The sequence below is a fragment of the Drosophila ficusphila genome, unplaced genomic scaffold (genome assembly GCF_018152265.1).
Source record: "Drosophila ficusphila isolate 14025-0441.05 unplaced genomic scaffold, ASM1815226v1 contig_197, whole genome shotgun sequence".
In the NCBI taxonomy this organism is placed as follows: Eukaryota; Metazoa; Arthropoda; class Insecta; order Diptera; family Drosophilidae; genus Drosophila; species Drosophila ficusphila.
The window spans coordinates 5,937,522-5,956,881 of NW_025064091.1; the positions used below are offsets into that span (position 1 = coordinate 5,937,522).

General features: G+C 41.5%; 2 protein-coding genes across 3 annotated transcripts; one reads left to right on the top strand and one right to left on the bottom strand.

Moving 5' to 3' along the window:
* Nucleotides 1-121: 121 nt before the first annotated feature.
* On the top strand, nucleotides 122-3,756 carry LOC108094416 (kelch-like protein 26). Its single transcript, XM_017194988.2, has 4 exons — nucleotides 122-714; nucleotides 1,462-2,311; nucleotides 2,480-2,842; nucleotides 2,910-3,756. Exons 1-4 carry the CDS (start codon nucleotides 535-537, stop codon nucleotides 3,368-3,370), a joined length of 1,854 nt encoding a protein of 617 aa, XP_017050477.1. The 5' UTR covers nucleotides 122-534; the 3' UTR covers nucleotides 3,371-3,756.
* A 487-nt stretch (nucleotides 3,757-4,243) lies between these two features.
* LOC108094415 (mitogen-activated protein kinase kinase kinase 7) lies at nucleotides 4,244-12,500 on the bottom strand. Of its 2 annotated transcripts, XM_017194986.2 has the most exons (8): nucleotides 11,697-12,500; nucleotides 11,328-11,627; nucleotides 10,785-11,100; nucleotides 10,505-10,686; nucleotides 10,040-10,447; nucleotides 9,783-9,831; nucleotides 5,428-5,894; nucleotides 4,244-5,093 (listed from the first exon to the last, which is right to left on the bottom strand). In XM_017194986.2, the coding sequence occupies exons 1-8, from the start codon at nucleotides 11,763-11,765 to the stop codon at nucleotides 4,854-4,856; spliced, it is 2,031 nt and encodes a 676-aa protein (XP_017050475.1). In that variant the 5' UTR covers nucleotides 11,766-12,500; the 3' UTR covers nucleotides 4,244-4,853. The 2 variants fall into 2 exon arrangements, with proteins under 2 accessions (XP_017050475.1, XP_017050476.1); XM_017194987.2 differs by lacking the exons at nucleotides 9,783-9,831; nucleotides 10,040-10,447; nucleotides 10,505-10,686; ... (1 more) ...; nucleotides 11,328-11,627; nucleotides 11,697-12,500 and adding an exon at nucleotides 6,239-6,864.
* Between the last annotated feature and the right edge of the window lie 6,860 nt (nucleotides 12,501-19,360).

Consider the following 19,360-nt stretch of genomic DNA (forward strand, 5'->3'; position numbering starts at 1 on the left):
ACTATCTGATACACCCTCCCAAGCTAGCGAGCACACCGTCCTAAAATAAATAAATATACAAATTATTTAACCGATTCCCCGATTCATGCCGATCGCACCGTGCGGAGTACTCCCAATTTCCCAACCAACTGCTTGCGCAAAAGTCGAAACGTCAAAGCCGAAACAAGAAACAACAAAAAAAATCAGAGAGGCAGCAACAAGCACAGAAATCGTACGAGAAACGAGTGCCTCTGCTTTTTATTTCGTAGACTGTTTAGTTTTATATATTTTTTTGTGATAATTTGTGCTAAATTGAGTCGGGAATTCGGGGAACAACGATTGTTGCCCAGCTGGCCGCGAGTGTAAACAGAAAGTGCTGCCCTCTCGCTCGCACTCGCATTCGCATTCGCGTCCATCAAAATCGTAATCTTTCCAGAACTTGTCCGTCTTATCAACTTGAGACGGATTCCCCAACCTTGGGGGCTGAACACTCACATCATATACATCATATAGGTTATTAGCCCGTGCTAATCGGTTATCTGTACAACCACCGTAATGGCAGCGACGCCAGCGCCAGCAGCGACGCCGGCAGCGACGTCGACAGCGACTGCAACGAAGGGTCCTTCGAATGCAATGTCCTGCGAGGAGGAAACCCTCCTTCGGGGACTCAACAAACTCCGCACCGAAAACAAACTCACCGACGTCACTCTCATCGTCGAGGAGCATCGTTTCAAGGTAAATAAACGCCTGGATATGGGATATATCCAACCGATTTGCACTTCAAACTGTTCAAAATCATCTCAAGAGACCCTATACCAAGTTTCGTATGCATATCTTTAGAGGTAACCGAGTTACGTTCGGTGTGGTCTGCATTCCAAACAACTTTTAGGCTAGGTTAGTTATAACACTTCTTTCAGTCGTATGTATATGAATTCAAAACGAAACGCAATTAATTTATTAGAAACCTAAACCATATCACAAAATAAAACCGCAGCTTGGAAGTTTACCAAAACGGCGAGTTTGCATTAATTATACTCGTATATGTATGATATCTGAAAGCAACAAAAAAAACCAAAGTTAGCCACAAAAGTTATAGGGTTAAAGTGTTAGGCGAAACGATAATCGAAGACGGCGAAAAAAGCTCATCTTTACTTTCTCTTGCTAAATAATACAAAACGAAAACAAATCCATGACAAAAATTAATGTCTTTCGGGGCAATGACGCATTTGTTTCTGTTGCTATATATACGTATGTATATATGTTTAGGGATTCCCGGAATTGCTTTTCATATTGTATTCAATAGGCCAAAAAGTGTTTCAAAATTGGATTAGTTGTTAGTCATAATCAAAGAGATGTCCAGAAACTTGTTTATGGGCCAATAAAATGTTTTCGGAAACCCTGTGATGTAAGATCTAAATTAAAGTATTGAATTTGATCTTGAACTGAATAAGACAATATAGTAATCCCTTGATCCTTTGGCAGGCTCACCGCGTCGTTTTGGCGGCCAGCAGCGATTACTTCTGCGCCATGTTCGCCGACTGTGCCATGATCGAGTCGCGCAAGGACGAGATCAACCTGTACGGGATTACGGCTCGTGCGATGGGCTCGATCATCGACTATATATACACCTCGATGCTGGAACTGAACTACGATAACATCGAGGAGATCCTGGCGGCGGCCACGCACGTCCAGGTGCGCGAGGTGATCGAGCGGTGCACGCTGTTCCTCGGCACCAAACTGGAAATGGAGAACTGCCTGGCCATCGCGGGAATGGCCGATATCTATGGGATTATGGACTTGTCGGAGCGGGCGCATCGCTACATCTGCGCCCACTTCGAGGAGTTCGCCACCACGGCGGACTTCAAGGAGATGAAGGTGGACCAGCTGCGCTTCATCCTCTCCAGCAACTATCCCATCGATGTGGCAGAGAAGGATCTGGTGCGGCTGGTCTGTAGCTTCGCCATCGAACAGCAGCTGGAGGAGAGCGCTCTGGGGGAGTTGCTGCGCCTCATCAACTGGCCACACATCAGCTGCACGTCGCTGGACGAACTGAGGCTCATGAACTGCTCGCTGGACGAGGGCAAGCATCTGCCACTGCCCACCACCTACTACAATCGGATGAAGCAGGAGTACATGGGGCGACTGATCAACGGAGTGGTGCCCCTCGAGGATCGATCGCTGCCGCAGGGACCCAAGAACATGCGGGGAATGGAGCTGTGTCTGCTGAAGATCGGCGGCTTCGAGTGGAAGGGGCTGACCAATGTGATAATGTGCTTCTCGCCATCGAAGATGAATTGGTACGAGTTGACCGCCATTCCGCACATTGATCAGTGTAAGTTTCTGTCTGTTCAAAGCCGCTTCATCGTTACCATTAACCATTTTACAGTGGAAATCACCACGAACAATGCGAGTAGGCCAAGAATCGCAATCATTATTTAATAAGAACCTAAACTAATCACTTCCCTCTCTCATGTAGCTCATATATTGCACTGTTTTCTAGGTAACTTTGGCACTGCCGTTCTGAACAACAAGCTCTTCATCGTGGGAGGGGCCTACGATGTCTGCCTGAAGGAGTACATCCATCCGTTTGGCTTCTGCTACTGTCCGCTGAGGAACACCTGGATGACCATTGCGCCCATTCAACTGGATCGCTGCCGTTTCTCGCTGAATGCGGTGGGCAATCAGCATCTGTATGCGGTGGGCGGAATCCTCGATGACGACAACTCCGAGGATGCACTGCGCATGATCTCCAATGTGGAGCGCTACGATATTGCCCAGAATGTGTGGACCTACATGCCCAGTCTGCAGGAGAACCGCAGCCAGCATGCGGGAGTCGTCGTCGGCGATAAGCTGTACATCTCAGGTGGGTTTCTGGTTTATCAAAAGCCAAAGGATCAGTTTTAACGAGCCCCATTTCTTACCATCCCAAGGTGGCATCCACTTGGCCAACATCCTGGCGAGCATGTGGGTCTTCGACACGAAGACGGAGCTCTGGCAGGAACTGGCTCCAATGCCCACGCCCTGTTGCGATCACGTTCTGGTGGCCGTGGACAATAAGATCTATGCCTGCGGCGGGTGGCACGAAAGCCTGACCGAGATGCGGGTGCTGGTGCAGCACATCTATGCGTACGACATCAAGAGCAATGCGTGGAGCGTGGAGACGCAGATACCGGCACCGAAATTCTACTCCGGCGTGACGGCCATGGGCAGAACCATATTCTTTGTGGGCGGGCTCGACTCAACGGAATCGATTGATCGCGCCAGCGCGGAGACAATGGCCTACGATCTCGATAGCAAGGAGTGGTGGCGCGAAAAGGACTCGTGGGATTCGCCCAACGACGTTTGGGAATCGACATGTGCGGCTATTTATGTGCCCGTCTGCGATTTCTAATTGGTGATGAAGAACTAGACTAAATAACTAAAATCCCTCCTCGTCTCCGCATATCTCCTCCCCATCGAATTTAGCGATTCTCATTACAGTTTTATATACATATATATATATATATATATGTCTTTAGAGTAGATTTCTACATGCGAGATTTTTGTGATGATTGCACAGTGACAAAAAATGTGCCAAGCACGGCACATAGACCGTAGATGCCTTCTTTTCGCTATCGAAAGGTGATTAATCTAATGTTAAATTATTAAATTAAACTGTAATTAATTTGTATAGACCGCACATGCCTTCACGTATATCTCGAATTATAGTTAATGTGAAATTATTAAGACGACCTGTACTTAACTTGTATAAACTAAAATAAGAATGCTTGTCCTTAACCGTAGACTGTTTTTCATCCTCTTAGCATTGTGTTTTTTCTCGAAACTTAACTTGAACTTCGGCTTTCAAGTTAATAACCTTCATTTAGCAAATCATTTAGTTTAAACTTATTTGATCGCCACATCAAGGATACTGCCTTATTTATTTTAAAATGACCTTCGTTGAAGCGACATAAATAAGAAACTCCTAGGATTAATCTGTGTAAAAAGAATTTATTCTTCTGTATTTAAGGTCATTGGTAATAAATAGGTAAATAAAAATAATGTGATTAAAATTGTAGCAAACAAATTTCATTTTGTTAAAATTTAAAAGCCTGGTGTGCAACATTTTAAAGGGTCGAGAAATAAAATGATTTTTGGCTGATTTATTGGCTCTCAAAATTCAACTTGATTATCGGTTTTTAAGGTTAAAATCTTCATTAAGCAAATCACTTATTTATTTTAAAATGGCATTCGTTAAAGCTGAATAAAAAAGAAACTTCTAGGATTAATCTGTGTAAAAAGAATTTATTCTTCTGTATTTAAGGTCGTTGTGATTAAAACATGTCTTGCAGGTTATTTTATACTAAAAAACGAATTTCGCAATCAAGAATATTTTTTGGGCATTTATAAATTTTCCAGGATGTTTAAGAATAATTAATAAGTAATAATTAGAACACCAAAAATGCGTCAGTGAAATTTGTCGTTGCTTTCGATGGCTTTATATTTTTTTGGTCTACTCCTTGTCAGCTTCCTCGGACAGATATATTATAGATATATATTATAAGCATTATAGTACGTTTACAAACTAAATTAAGTTTCGGAGACCCTCAAGCGGGAAAATAGGTGGTAATTAATAATAAACAGACTAAAAACGCTTAGGCTTAAAGAACGCTTAAAACGAAACGCATCCGCAAACGCATATAATAAAAACAGAGTGCTATAGCTAACGGTTCAGATACAGATTACCGATTACGGTTTACAGTTTACAGATTACAGATTATAGATTACAGATTACAGTTTACAGATTACAGATTACAGATTACGGTTACAGATTACAGATTACAGCACTAGCCTAAAAACACATAGAGAGCCGCCGATCCGGATGAGGAGACTGACTACGCATTGGGATGCGGCTGGATGACCACCCAACCGTCGTTCTCCACGGAATCGGTGCCTCCGGTCACCGATCCTGGCAGCAGTGCTCCGCCCTCCTCCTGCTGGCCATGCAGATGCGGATGCGGATGTGGGTGCGGATGCGAATGCGGAAGCGGATGATGGAGAGCCGGAAGTTGACGGGAGGCGGGCAGCCTTTCGTACTGCTGCTGCAGATTGTTGTACAGACTCTGCAGACCCTCCTACAAATAAGAATTAAAAACCAGGTTACAAATGTTTGAAATAAATATTAAAAAACAAAAATTGTCCACAAAAATATTATAATTTCCAAAGAATTGTGAAAATTTTATTTTGAAAAAATCGAATAACCTGATATGCAGTCTTTTTAAGGGTCGAAAAGAATTAAAGAAAAACATTCCCCATTAAAAAAAATGATTTTTGGCTGATTTATGGACGTTTTGGCTCAAAAAACAGTCAAAATTGGCACCAAGAATGTTGGTAAAGGTGCTTTTCCCTTACATAAATTTGTATAAATATAACAAGTATTTTGTTAACCATAAACAGGGCTTCGCTCACCTTGTCCTTGATCTTGCGCAGCAGCTCCTGCTTCTGCTCGCGCTCGCTGCGATCCATTTGGACGATGAGCTTCTCCTTGAAGTCCTGCGCGTAGTACAGATTCGTGTCGACGCTGAGGTACTCCTTGGCCATGTGTCGGTGCTCCCGGTAGATCAGCTGCGACTCGGCATCGTTGGGGATCGGCGGCTCCGGCTGGAGTTCCGGGTCGAGGATCTCGGCCAGCGACTGCTCGGTGCCGTCGTTCTCGTCCTCGTCCGGATCCACTGCCACGTCCAGCGAGTTGACAAACTCCTGATCGTGATCCTGCAGCTCCTCATCCCCCGCCTGCCGCCCATTCACATGGCTAAGCAGTCCGTTCGAGTGGGCGTGGCTGCCGCTGTTGTTGCTGTTGTTATTAGTTAGATCCGTGGTCAGGATCACCGGCTTCGTGTCGGTCACCGTGAGTCGCTCGCGGCCATCGCTTTTGGCTGCAAATTGATTCATAAACAATTTATTTATATTACTTAAATGTTTTCATTTTGAACAGAATTTATTTGGTGTTCAAAATAAATAATTGAGATGTGAGGATCACTTAAAGTTATTTAATATTTAAATGAATTAGGGTTCCAAAACAATATAAAATTCTCAACTTTATTTTAAGCTTTTTAAAATTCTTTCTTTTTGTTTTGGAGATTCGTAATAAACAATTTAGGTTGTATAGGTTGTATTAGGTGGTACAAACTACCCAACAAAATTAAGATAAAAGCAAAAATAAAAATAATTTCAACCAAATTGCAGATCCCAAAAGAAGTGCCATTAAGGAACCACCTACTGTATATGATCCAACAACTGTGCAGATCGTTGGTCTGTTTGGTGTTGATCAAAGCGCGTGTGTCGCACATCTTGAGATTCCTGGATCGGACCGAATATATATCCCAGGGGTTGGATAAGTCTTTGCTTGATACCAGACTGAGTATCACTCTGACTGTATCATTTTCGCATCGGAAAATGCTGTACACTAATGGGCGGGTGAAAATCCTTCACATTGTTCGTGGCCCGCACTTTTCTTTTTCGCTTTTTTCCGCCTCAGTTTTTCAGTCTGCGATGACGTGTTTTCCGCACATACAGTTCAGTTCAGCTTGTTGATTTTCCAAGCGAACACTTTTGCGTTTTTTGTTTTCCTTTATTTTATTTTATTTTATTTTATTGTATTTCTTTGGGTGAAAAACAGACCGCAAACAAACAGTGCAAGTGTTGTGTGAAAAGTTCACTTGAATTTGGGTGGTTTCTTTGGTTTTAAGGGGTATTTCCTGGCCAGGAAACGCCGGGAGGTTCGTTTCGAAAATGTTTCGCGATGCGATGCTGCAGACGATCCCGAGAATTCCGGAACATCTCGCGCAGCACTCAATATCGCACGGCTCTCGGACGCAGACTGAGGCCAAAGCCGAGACGTCCACGTCCACCGTAAAGCAAACAAACGCGCCAATTCTCGCGCCGGGGATTGCCTTCTCAACGCTCCGCAGACGTGGCAAGATCGCTTCGATATATATATATATGCGGTATAGATCGGGTCGGGGGAAATCTATATACGATGACGCGGCCAGAGCGAAAATCTGTGGCATCATTACCCACTCGGTGGGGTGGAAAACGCCCCAAACTGTGTGGGTTAAGTGGTTTCTTTGTCTGGGACACGCAGTAACACAGAGGTTAAAGGCTACGGCGGTGAGTCAGCCCAGAAATTTACTAAATACATATATTCCTCTTAAAACTAAAAAGAATCATTTGTAAGAACCACACTCAATCACTTAACATTTTCAGTAATTTCTAAATAAAGATTACCATAAAATACTGCGAAACGTCGCCAGTTGATATGATGAAATATTACAATTTAGTTTCCCAAACCCACGAAAATAGATTTTCATGTCAAGAAGCGGACTGTAAAAACAATTAATTATTTGAAAAAAAAAACGCTACTAGGTTAAAAACTATAGAATAGCAGAAACAGCAAAGAAATAAAATCTATATAAATCTATTTAGTAACTAAAAAATTGTAATGACTAATCAAAACATAAAATGATTATAGAAAATATTAATATTCCGTTTTGTAAAACGCCATAATTTACGTAGCGACCATAAATTTCCGACGATTTATTAAAGGCGTTTCCCGGAAAATCGAAAAATTATTAAAGAGTTCCCGAAACCCAGATCGTAAATCATAGATCGTGTCACCCTGTAGAGTCGCGAAAAGCTAACCCTTTCGATCGAGATCCGCCGATAAATAGACAACCACCCACCAGTTCCATGACGAACCAAAACCCAATGAAGATTCATTCAACTTCGAGGCGAGGCGAATGCGGCGAACAACATTGATCGAAATCGATGATTAATGCAGTTGGCATCTGCAATTGGGAAATCTCGCGGGGGAAAAGGCGTTCGGGGAAAGTGGAAAATGGTTACTACACGCAGAGAAAGATATTTCACAGAGATGATTAAAAGCAGATAGGTTTGAATTGGATTACAGCAATTGCCATTTTTCTTTACATTATTAAGCCACTAAATTTAGTTTTATCACTAGTTCATATTCAAAGGCAGTGCATTCTACATTCGAGTACCCTTTTTCTTGCCGTGTAAAAAGTCTGACGCAGCCGGTGAACTCCGAGATCTTTGAGAGCCGAAAAGTATCTCGACTTGGCCGTTGATGCATTTACTATTTACACATTGCTGGCGCACTACATGGGTTCTATATACTATAGACACTATATACTATGCATTATATACTATATATGATCTTGGGGATATTAGTTTGTGTGGCAGTTGGTCGGGGGATGTGTAAGTCGGAGATCTCGTCCGTCTGTGTCAACCGAGAGCCAAATGACGGCTCCCACCGATTATACAAATCGGTAACATCGGCGCACGTACATATATCCGCTATATGCGCGATCTATATATAAGTTTTGTACAGTGTGTGGTGTGTGTGTGTGTGTGAGTGTGCGCCATATAGACGAAATCGAAATAAAAGTGAGATTATTGCCGGGTGAGTCATGTTTTGCTGGGGTCTGATGCCCAAAAGTCCGTGGCGATCGCATCGTCATGTGTGCGTTCCTATATGCCTATATCTTCCCCGATCTCTCCCCCGATCCTAGCGGGGTGTTGTTGTTTATGCTCGCCGGCCAGCAGCGACGGAGCATGCCTTCGGCTATAAATCTGTCCCGAAATTGCCAGGCTAACAAATTACAAATTATTTAATTGTGCAGCGAAATTTTGTGCAACTATTCGGGGAGCGATACCGTGGATCCGCTTAAGAGTATATAGGTTACTGATCAAATCAGCTCAGATTTATATATAACTCTTGATAGTTTTGTGTATTTCAAATATAATTGAATAGGTTTGCTTGAAGGAATTTTTTATATATAAATAATCCCTCCAGTTTTGGCATAGCAATTAAAGTGGTTTCAGCACGTACACAAAATACATTTTGTAATTTAAAAATCCTGATTTTATTTCCCGATCTATCCCAACTATATATGCCCAAGGCGTTCGAGATTCGCCGATCCGAATGAGCGCACTAAATATTTACAATTTATGCAGCCGCACAGCCAGAGACATTGACAATTGTTCAGAAGATTCCTTGTGCATTATACACAAACACCGCGGCGGCTAATTAACCGAACATTGAGTGCAGGATAGAGATGGCTGGCGCATTGTTTACACATGGCCAACATGCGTCACCTGCGGCTAAAAGCCAAAAATTTAACAGCCAAATTGCCGAACGAACGGCCAATGGGCCAAAATCCAACAGCTGTCGTGCCACAAGACTCGACACAATGCGTCAAGCTGCGAGAATCAAGTAAGAGTGACCTGCGGATATTTATTTGGGGGGATATAGTCGACTTTTAGATCTCCTAATCTATAGTTTGTAAAATCATCTAGTGCATTTTTTGTTTCACAGTAATGTAAACTATGTATGTTTTAAAGCGATTACCACCTTAAAATAACTTAGTAGTAAATATATATTGTAATATTGTGCAAGTCCAACCAATTTTAAATAATTTATAAGCCACCTTTTCTAATAACTCCACAATTTGTTTAGAACTCAAAGCTGTTATCGTTAAGTTCGTTGTTACCAGTTGAGAAATCCGCAGTGATTTGAGAAAATGATCCCTTTGGGGATTGAAATAGATTAACGAACAATTAGCGGACAGAGACATTTTCTTTATAATTATAATTTATTCTATAAAATCGAAACCACGCCATTGTGTCTCTCGACTTGTCGCCGATGTGCGTGTGATTCACGACACAGACGACGGAAAATCGGAGGAAAACAAACGGACAGCAGGTGGGTTAATAGAGTCAAGCAATTTGGTGGGAAAACTCACCGTGCGTACTGCTGCTGCTGCTCTCGCTGCGACTCACATCGAAGCCGTTCTGTAAAAGAAATCGAAGGATATATAAACAAAAGATGTTGCTTCAGTTAACAAGATAAAAAGGTTACACGTAAGTTGGTGGTATAACTTTAACTGGTTCGTACAACGCATATTAGTAATATCTAAACATAAATAAAGGCCAGAGAGATCCAGTAATACATTAACTAATAATTCTATGTGTAATATATAATGCATATCACTAGACGTACCGCCTCCACGTCGAGTGTGAGCTGCTCCATCGGCTTGCAGGCCATCGAGATCATCCCGTTGCGGATCGTCTCGAGGCGTTGAGTGGCCTCCGCCGAGGAGGTGAGGTTGAAGCTGTCGTTGCGGCTCTCGTTGCTATCCTCCTCGGGGATCGCGTCCCACCGATTGCTGACCATATGGAAAAGCGGATTATTGTCAAGTTGGCCCGAGTTCGTCGGCGTGATGTCCGATGATGTTGATGAGGTATTTTCGGTTACTGAGCTAGTATTTGTTATTGCTATCGCGTTCACATTGGCGTTCGCCGCCGTTGTCGGTGTTAACTGTGTGGACGAGGGGCTCGGTTCCTCCTCCAGCGAACTGAGGCTGTCCGATTGAGCGGCCACCGTGCCGTCGCTTTCTTTGGTGACAATCTGTAAAGGATTCGAGGATCATTTAAGGATTCATCCCATAACGAAGAGCCTACTGACCTGTTGATTAACAAACGTGTATTCGAGGGCCTTGTCCGCCCCCGTATAATCCTTGACGATCTCGTGCATAACGCCCACTATATACTGCATCGAGGGGCGTTCCTCGGGCACCGTTTTCCAGCAGGCGGTCATCAGGTCCTCAATGCGCTTGGGGCAGGTCGTCAGCAGCGGCGGACGTTCACCTAAAAATCAGAAATATACGTTAGTACGTTTATACTTGAATTTCTGTTGTTTGCCTCCCGCTTCTTCTCTAACTTTATTGCAAGAGATAACGACTCACCCTTGTAGATCTTCCACTGAATGGTGTAGGCATTGTCGATGCCCTTGAAGGGCTGCTTCCTGGACAGAACCTCCCACAGCACGATGGCCCAGCTGAAGATGTCGCACTTCTCCGTATACTTTGAGCCCTCGAAGACCTCTGGAGCCATCCAGGCGGCACTGCCACGATTGTTTGTCATCATGGTGGACTTGTCGGCCACCGTTCCGAAGTCGCAGATCTTTAGATTGCGTCCCTTGTTGGTGAGCAGCAGGTTCAGCGGCTTCACATCCCGATGGATCAGAGGTTTCGGCGTCATGGCGTGCAAGTAAGCTAGTCCCTTAAAAAAAAAGGGAAACGTTATCAGGTAAAATTTAGTAAAGTAATAAACAAGTGTTGAACATCTAATCACAATATTGACTTCTACTTCACCTATAGCTAACTGAAATCATTTTATTTATTTGCTTAATAGGTTAATTCTACGGAATTCGAAAGGGAAGAGCTTCCATTGAAAGTTAACTTTTTAAGGATTGGCCCTGCGATAAAAGCGCTGTGATTATGACCTACCTCGGCGCACTGACGCGCCCAACTCATGGCGTGGGCCAGCGAGTATGCCGGCTTCACCTTGCCGTGCAGGAAGTTGTGCAGGGAACCCCCTTCGGCGTACTCCATGATCAGGTAGGTGGCCTGCTGGTACGAGGATATTCCGTGCAGGGCGATGATGTTGACGTGCTTCACGCGCGACAGCTGCTTCACCTCCTTCTCGATGTCCTTCTGCTCGGCGCTGGCGAAGAACTCCTTGACGGCCACCAGCTTGTCCCGCCAGACGGCCTTGCAGACAACGCCGTAGGAACCATGGCCGACTTTCTGGAAGGGAAGACCATTAAAAAGGGATTCACAAAGGTATAGAGCGCAATCAAAGTTATAGAAACGCACCTCCCTGAGTGTTAGCTCACTGAAGTCCACATACTCTGCCTGCAGTGCGTCCAGCGATGCGGAGGCCATCTCCCTGGGCTCCCAGGGACCCTAAAGATCCTGACCTCGGTGTCTGATGCAGCTTCCTGTTTTTCAGGCGGCTGGGTCGAAGATTTGTGGTGAAGTCTCCAGTGGATTAAGTTGTGTTCCCTATATAATATAATAAGTTTACTCCCAAGTTTTTATTGGTTCAGACTTCTCGCTGTATTGCTTAGTTCCAAGTTTCTGACCAAGATTCTGTGGATTTCCGATATCTTGGCTTTTGGTTCCCGGGGAATTTTCTATCCGGAATCCGAGCAATATACCAGATCTCTCCGTATATAATCCTTTAATCCTGGCTCTTCTGTTTCCCCGACTTTCAGCCAAGACACTTCAGTTTCTAGTGGCTTTCCGGGTTCACTGGTTCCTGCACTCGTGCTCCCTGGAAAACGTTCCCAGGCGAAGGCGGAGTGCTCTCTGGAGGATTGGGACCCGGTGCAGGGGGATGGGCGGTCGGTGGACAGCGGGAGAGCGGAGAAAAGAGGGGGGCACGAGTTTATATCGACCAGCGGAGAAGGGCCAGTGCGCACATCACATCCTCGCCGGGATTCCTCCGGATTCCGGACTCAATCCTCGGGCGGATCGCTTCTGCATCGGACGCTCACTTGGCGGGTAGTTGCGTTCTTCGTCGCTGATATACGCCGTACTTTTTAAGTACAAACTTGTCTTGTCTTGTTTTTTTTTTAACCCCGAACCTAATGAAATTAGAGGTGGGATGGCGTGATGTTTAGCGATGGGCAAAGCATCGATAGCTCCACCGATTCGACGACTATCGCTGGCAGCTGGTCACATTTGCGAACATATAATGTCTTGAATTTTGTGAAGTTAGAGCTAAATTACCCTTAATTGATAAGTAAACTTCGTCTAAATTTCAAAAATTAAAATCCGGAAAACAAGTTATAACGGATTCAGATAAGAAGTGTCGCCCTCTGGCGCCACCTTTTATATTTCAAATTATAACGCTTTTTATATACGTCCGTTAGATGGCGCCAAGAGGTCCTATTTGAAATATCAATTTTTTGCAATTTGCAATTTTGCAATTGAAAGTTGGGGTGGGTGAGGTTCATAAAAAATGACAAAACATCGACCAAAAAATCGAAAATAAACTAATAAAGCAGCTTGATAGATATTTAAATAAAAAATTCATAGAGACCACTTGTAAATCGGATAAAAATTATAAAAGTTGTGGGTATAGGTGTATTGGGATTTGGTCACTTTTCTGCTGATTCATTTTTGCAAATTTTGAAAGAGCTGACATCATAAAAAATGGAAAAACATCGACCAAAAAATAAAATACATTAATTGCATAAGCTGATAATGCAGCTTGATAGATATTTTAGTAACAAATTCTTAGAGATATACCACTTGTAAATCGGGTAAAAATTAGAAAAGTTAGAGGTTTAGAAGTGCTGGGATCTGGTCAAATATATATTTAAATATAATATATTTTAAATTTGAATGGTGATCGATTTATCATGATTTTTTACTTCCAAATCATTTAGACTTCTATGAACCTGCACTCGGGATCTTCAGACCCGTATATCTCGTTAATCTCAAGCTGTTTTGGGCAATTAAAGTAAAAGCTTGCCGAAGAATTCAAACCCATCGAGGTGCGTGCGTGTGGGTGAGGCTTTAAGGTCGTTTTTATTTAATTACACACAGACACAGACAGAGGGCAACACAGGGAAAGGACATTTGAAGCGTTGTACATAAATGAAAATGAAATAAATTCAAATAAGTGTCGAAGCAAAAGGCAAAGGCAAAAAGGACCAAAGGACGTTGGCTTTTCGAGTGTGTGGGTAGTAATCTTATGCGTCGCATGTGGAAGCTTTCCCCGCTTACCCACACACACACACAGAGACACGAACACACATGTAAATCTCTCTAATGTGCATGCATTTGTAAAGTTCGAGTATCCTTTTTACTTTTGACTTTTTTTTTTTACTTTCCCCATATATGGCTGTACATTTATTTATCTTTTTTCTGGCCTCGCCAAGGCAACTCGAAGAACGAGGGAAAAGGTCGAGAAGTCCGGTCGAGCAAAGACAAATTCATGTTGCATTCGTAGCTTAAGGATATTATTGTATCCTTTGCATCCTTTGTGCCCGGAGCTCTTTTTTGTTTCACTTTTTGCATACTTTATTTTTATTTTGCCCCTTTTTTGTTTTTGTGCCCAGCGCTTTGTTTTAAAGTCCAAAGTGTATCCTGGGAAAAAAGATAAAACAAAGGACAAAGAACGCAACTGAACATAAAATTTAACAAGAAATGCGAAGTTAAGCTCTAATGGGAGTGGTGGAAAATATCCTTACGGAAGTGGTAATGCTCTATACATACGAGATATAAGATATTTGTTTTGAGTTTTCACTATCAAGTTTTTTTTTAAAAATGAATATTATATACATTTGAACAAAAAAGAATTAATTTTTTAGCGTTGATAAACATAATCCTCTAAAAAGGGTGTGCAGAAGGACCTTTTCCACGCCGATGGACAGACTTCCTTCACATATGTATTTATATATTCCCGGGCAGATATATAAGTACGTATGCATAATGCATGTGGGCAGATGTAAATGCAAAAATAAAACTGCGAATGGCCAACTGCGGCCGACCCGTATCCTTTGTGTCCTTGTGTGTGAGTTTAAGTGTAAGTATCCATCAGAAATGTGCGAGTTTTAGATTTATTTGTAGTTGCACAAAAAAAAAAAAAAAACGAACGGAACGAAAAGGGCAAAGGAGCCGAGTAACCAAAAGGCAAGGGACTGAACGGAACTGAAAGGGCAATATATCCCCAGGAAAACTTTATTTTAATTTTAATGTGGGCGCTTGTAATGCAAAGTAGATGCCCAACAAAAGTTTCCTTTTGGTCGGGCGATATCCGGCATATACTCGTATGTGATGGGGGTGAAACTGGAACGGGGAGCAGGTGTCCTCGCCGCCGTTCGATTCCAGGACCCGACTGCCAGGACCTCATCTTAATGGGCTTGCCGCACTTTTACAAATTGGCTCAATTGCAAGTTTATGCGTTGTCCACGATTGGATGCTCCCCATCCCGCATTCCGGATCTCAAACTAATGCCGCCATATGTGCCCGGGACTCGTTAACCTTTTCTGATTCGATTCCTCAGTCTGTAACAGACTTTCGCCAGTTGTTCGACTTTTGAGTTCCCTGGAAAAAAAGGAAATGCATAAACATTTAACTTAAGAAATCCAGCCTAATATCTGTATTGCTTTGTTCTACTAAATCCCCTTAATTAAAATTATTTAAAAATTAACCTATAACATATGAGAAAAAAAATAATTTTTTATAATGCTGGAAACAAAAGTGCAGACTAAAACAAGTTTCTTTGAAGTAATGTTAATTTAAAGCTATTGATTTAAAAGCTAAGATATGCTTTTTATTTTCTCGAAGTAATTTTTTAAACTAACGTTGTGAATTGAGTGCGCTGAAACTCCCAAAAAGTTACAACTGGAACGGTTTATTTTGTCTCCGTTTCTGTTTTAGCCATTGTTATGGGGTATCATGGCAAAAAATTGTATTACACCTCAATAACACCACCAGGACATGAGGGGGATTTTTTTTTTTTTTTTGGTGAGGAGGAAGTCCTTTCCGCCTCCCGTTTTTTCCACCCCCACCCTTTTCTGCTAAGTATGTGTGACAAGTGATGCGTGTTTTGTTGCGGCCACTGTCCGAGTTTCTCCTTAAGTGATGTCCTTTTTTTATGGACTAGGCGGGCCACGTCCTGCGCCACTTCTCCATTTTTTCCAACTTTTTTTCATGCTTAATTGAATGGGTCAGTCATGGGCCGTTGTCCGGTTGCCCACACGGTTGCCATAAGCGTTGTCCACCCGGAAATGTTCAATTCTATTTTTTATTGAGCCCCATTGCCATGGTCGCCATAGGGCTACCAATTTGGCTCTTTTCCTTAACGGCTGGAAATGCAACATACCAGGCAAAGTTAAAATAAATCCCGCTCTTCTTAGCTTGTTTTTTTTCGATTTGCTTGACATTTTTAGGTTGGCAACACTGATCCCTTGGCCTCTTCACCCAAGTGGTTATTGAATATCGAGCACGTATCGGCCCTTACCCACCGGCATTCTCTACTGAGGATATTCTCCTTTGTTATTCCTTGACGCTTCTGGTCATTATTAAGGTTATCTGTCGCTTATTATTATCCCGATGGTTATTGTCATCCGGAATCCACCCGATTCCGATTCCTATTCGGATTCCGATTCAGGTCCATATCCATGTCTGTGGCCATTAAAACAAATATGGATCTGGTCTTTAACTATGCTTAGCACGCACCACAAGCTTGGCACTTTTTTGCGACTCACTTTTTATGGATTGGATGTCGCAAAAGAGAAATAAAAGGCTCTTTGGAAATGTGTTAAAAGCGTTGAGTACTGAAAAGATACATTCATAATAAATTAAATAAATAAGTTTACAGAGTTTTTAATTAATTTCAAAACAAAAATAAAAATCAATATTATGTAGTTGCAACACTACACATTATATAAAATTTAGTCACATATTGACAGTTTAATATTTAAAAAGGAAGAATGTAAACATATAATCTGACATTCTTAAAGTGTGTTTAAAAATCTTCTTTAAAAACAATATTTTGAAAAGCATCCAATTTATATACTTGTTTTTCTTTATTGTTATTGAGATGCTAAGAACCAAGTTTTGTCACAATAAATAATAAAAAGCATATGAGTTATGGTATCCGAAACTAAGGAACTGCCCACATATCACCCCAAGCAATCAACCACCAAAGCACTCATATCCCATATTTCGTCTTAAAAAAGGGAATGAACAAATTTTAATGGCAAAACTGCAATTTGCACAAATTTCGCACTTTTTTTTTGCTGATCTATTTTAAGGAGGGGTCTATCAACGGAATTGTCCATAAAAAAAAAGGAAAAAGAAATCATAAAACGCGGTTTACAGCTCCCATGTGTGTAATCGGCGACGTTTAACTCGAGGGTGGAACGATTGAGACAGTGCGTGACCTTTGACCCTCTCACCCCCGGAATGTCCTTGCACTTGTATGAGATTATCCTGGGAATTCGCCAAATAACTTTAGAGTGTACGAAAAATGTAAAACAATTTAAAATTGTATTTTGATTTTTTTATGAGAATATAATGGAAATGGTTACAGGCAAAATCAAAAATAAAGCTCAAAAAGATTAAAGGGAATACATTCTATTATTTGTATTGTATATTTTTGAATTTTTTTATATTTTTTCAGATGGTTGCTTCATTTTAAACTGATATGTATCAACAACTTCCGTGTCCCCTCGAAAAGTCCAAAACTTTCTGCACACTCTGAAATACTCCACTTCACTTTTTGCACCTGTCCGGTATTTATCTTTGTCTTTATGATGGGCTAAGAGGCGGCGGAAGGGGTTAAGGGGTGGTCTGGGCCTCAAAGGGGATATATGGGGTTAAGCGAGCTGCTGTGTTTTTGTTGGGGCAAAGTGTTATTGCACTTGAAACGCGCTGACAAGGGTATTTGACACAAATTCGCGTAGTTTTTCAGTTTTGACACATGTCACTCAAAACACACACATAATTTAACAGGTGTTCGTGTGCATACACAGAAAGAAAATTTGCCACATAACGAATGTTGAATATTGTATATTGTGGGGAAGTAAATGTTAAATTCGGGAATTAATATTAATTGCTTAAATTAATTTGTATTATCTTAAAATGGGGGTAATATATCCATTTAAAATATGTTTTTTTTTGGGATAAACTAATTCCTTTAAAGTTTTTTATATTCTTTTCCAGTGTGGGAATTTTCATAGTTGTTTTTGCTGCTGGCTGGTTGACAAATTACTTGACTGGGGGTTTTCCTCCTTTGGCCCCGTCTTTTGTCCCCTGGTGTTTATTATTATCCCAGCGGATGTCCTCACATGTCCTCCATCCCTTTTCGGACTGAGGCTAATAAATAATAAACAAACCTTGCCCCACTCCGTCTTCCCGCCACTTCCCCTCCTTTGTTTTTTTTGTTGTTGAGGTTGACAAATGTGTCAGAATGCAAATCCGCAACAATTAAAAGAAAAATCAACACAAAAGGACGAATGGTAGGCAAAAAGAATGGGATTTTATTTGAATACCATTTACCCTTTAAAATACTTAGAAAAAATTTGGTTTAAAACTGATCAATTTTTGCCAAATTCTTAGTTTTGCTAAGATCACATTTTTGAGAACCAAAGTGTTTTCCCAATTTGTAATTCCTTTTTTATTCATTTTTTGTCATTTCTAACGAATTTGGGTGCAACAAGTAATCGATTTTTAATTTCTTAGTATTATTAAATTTATATAAAGTGTTATCAATAAAAGAAAAGGTAGTTTAAATGTGCTGGGTAAATAAATAATACCCTTTCTTCCTTCGGAGGGTTTCTGAAGAGTGTCGTACCGCCTTGTCACCTGCACCACCCACCGCCCACTCACCCACTCACCCACTCACCCACTTCAGTGGCACTTGCCGCCGCTTTGCCAGCCATTGTCGTTCCACTTTAGAATTATTTGCACAAAATCTTACAGCGGCAGCAAGGACCTCTCGCTCCTTTGCTCCTTGAGCTTCCGCCGACCAACTTGCTTCATAATTGTCCTTCCTCTTTCGAGGGGCTGAGTGGTTGGTGGGTGGGGTTGCTGGGCGGTTGGTGGGCAGTGGTGCTGGTGTCGTTGCTTAGCGGTCTTTGCAACTTGAACGCCTTTCGTTGCCTCTAACTACGGAGAAAAAAAAAAAATATTACACCGTAAAGTTATGCAATTAATTTGGGTTTTAAAATGGTCACAATTTAGACATGCATACCAATCCATCAAAATACTTTTTAAGAATATTAATATTTATATTTACTTCCAAAACATATTTTCTATGTTCTTTTATTAGTTGAATATAACACAAAAAAATAATTTAAACCTTGATTTCATACTTATAGTTTTTCTTTATTCACATGCTTGTAAAATTACAATTCAAAAAAAATTGAAAAAACCTTTCCCGACCAGTTTCCAAAATTTTTCTCTGTGTTGAAAGCATGAAAGCCAAGGAAAATGGAAGTGGAAAGTAAAAAATCGTTATTTTCCTACAGTTTTTTCCTTTTCTTTACTTCTCTTTCAGTTCTCATTATTATTTACCCTCTTTGGTGACGCCGCTGGGCATTTTTGGTTTATCGTTTTAATTGGCTCGGTTTCTTTGGCAGGGGCGGCCTTTTCAGGAGGGGTTTTTGAAGGCTCGTTTTCGGGGGAGGGGTGGCAAAGCGAAAAGAGTGTCATCGATAAGCTCCACGTGTGTGTCAGAGTGTTCGGCTAATGATAAGCACACAGAACTTATTCAAACTGGCGACAATGTCACACATGTGGAAATCTACTAATTGGGGGCAAATTAGTTACAAAAATAAATCAAAGGGCTGCTAAATTTCTACAGACTTCAAGAGTGTTCAACCAACAACAAATAAAACTTAGCAAAAAAAAATTGCTTTACTTTAATGATTATTTGAAAACCTTGAAGTTAGAAAATATTGTAGTTTTAACTTTTATTTTAGAACAAATAGGTGAAACGCTTTTTTTAGAAAAAGTAG

What these genes read in the sequence shown, in the direction of transcription:
- LOC108094415 (XM_017194986.2), bottom strand. Translation starts at nt 11,765, where the DNA reads ATGGCCTCCGCATCGCTGGACGCACTGCAGGCAGAGTATGTGGACTTC. An exon ending in ACACGTTTGTTAATCAACAG is followed by an intron (nt 10,448 to 10,504) that starts GTCAGTAGGCTC and finishes AATCCTTTACAG; the next exon opens with ATTGTCACCAAAGAAAGCGA. An exon ending in TCACACTCGACGTGGAGGCG is followed by an intron (nt 9,832 to 10,039) that starts GTACGTCTAGTG and finishes TTTCTTTTACAG; the next exon opens with AACGGCTTCGATGTGAGTCG.
- LOC108094416 (XM_017194988.2), top strand. Translation starts at nt 535, where the DNA reads ATGGCAGCGACGCCAGCGCCAGCAGCGACGCCGGCAGCGACGTCGACA. An exon ending in CATTCCGCACATTGATCAGT is followed by an intron (nt 2,312 to 2,479) that starts GTAAGTTTCTGT and finishes ACTGTTTTCTAG; the next exon opens with GTAACTTTGGCACTGCCGTT. An exon ending in CGATAAGCTGTACATCTCAG is followed by an intron (nt 2,843 to 2,909) that starts GTGGGTTTCTGG and finishes TACCATCCCAAG; the next exon opens with GTGGCATCCACTTGGCCAAC.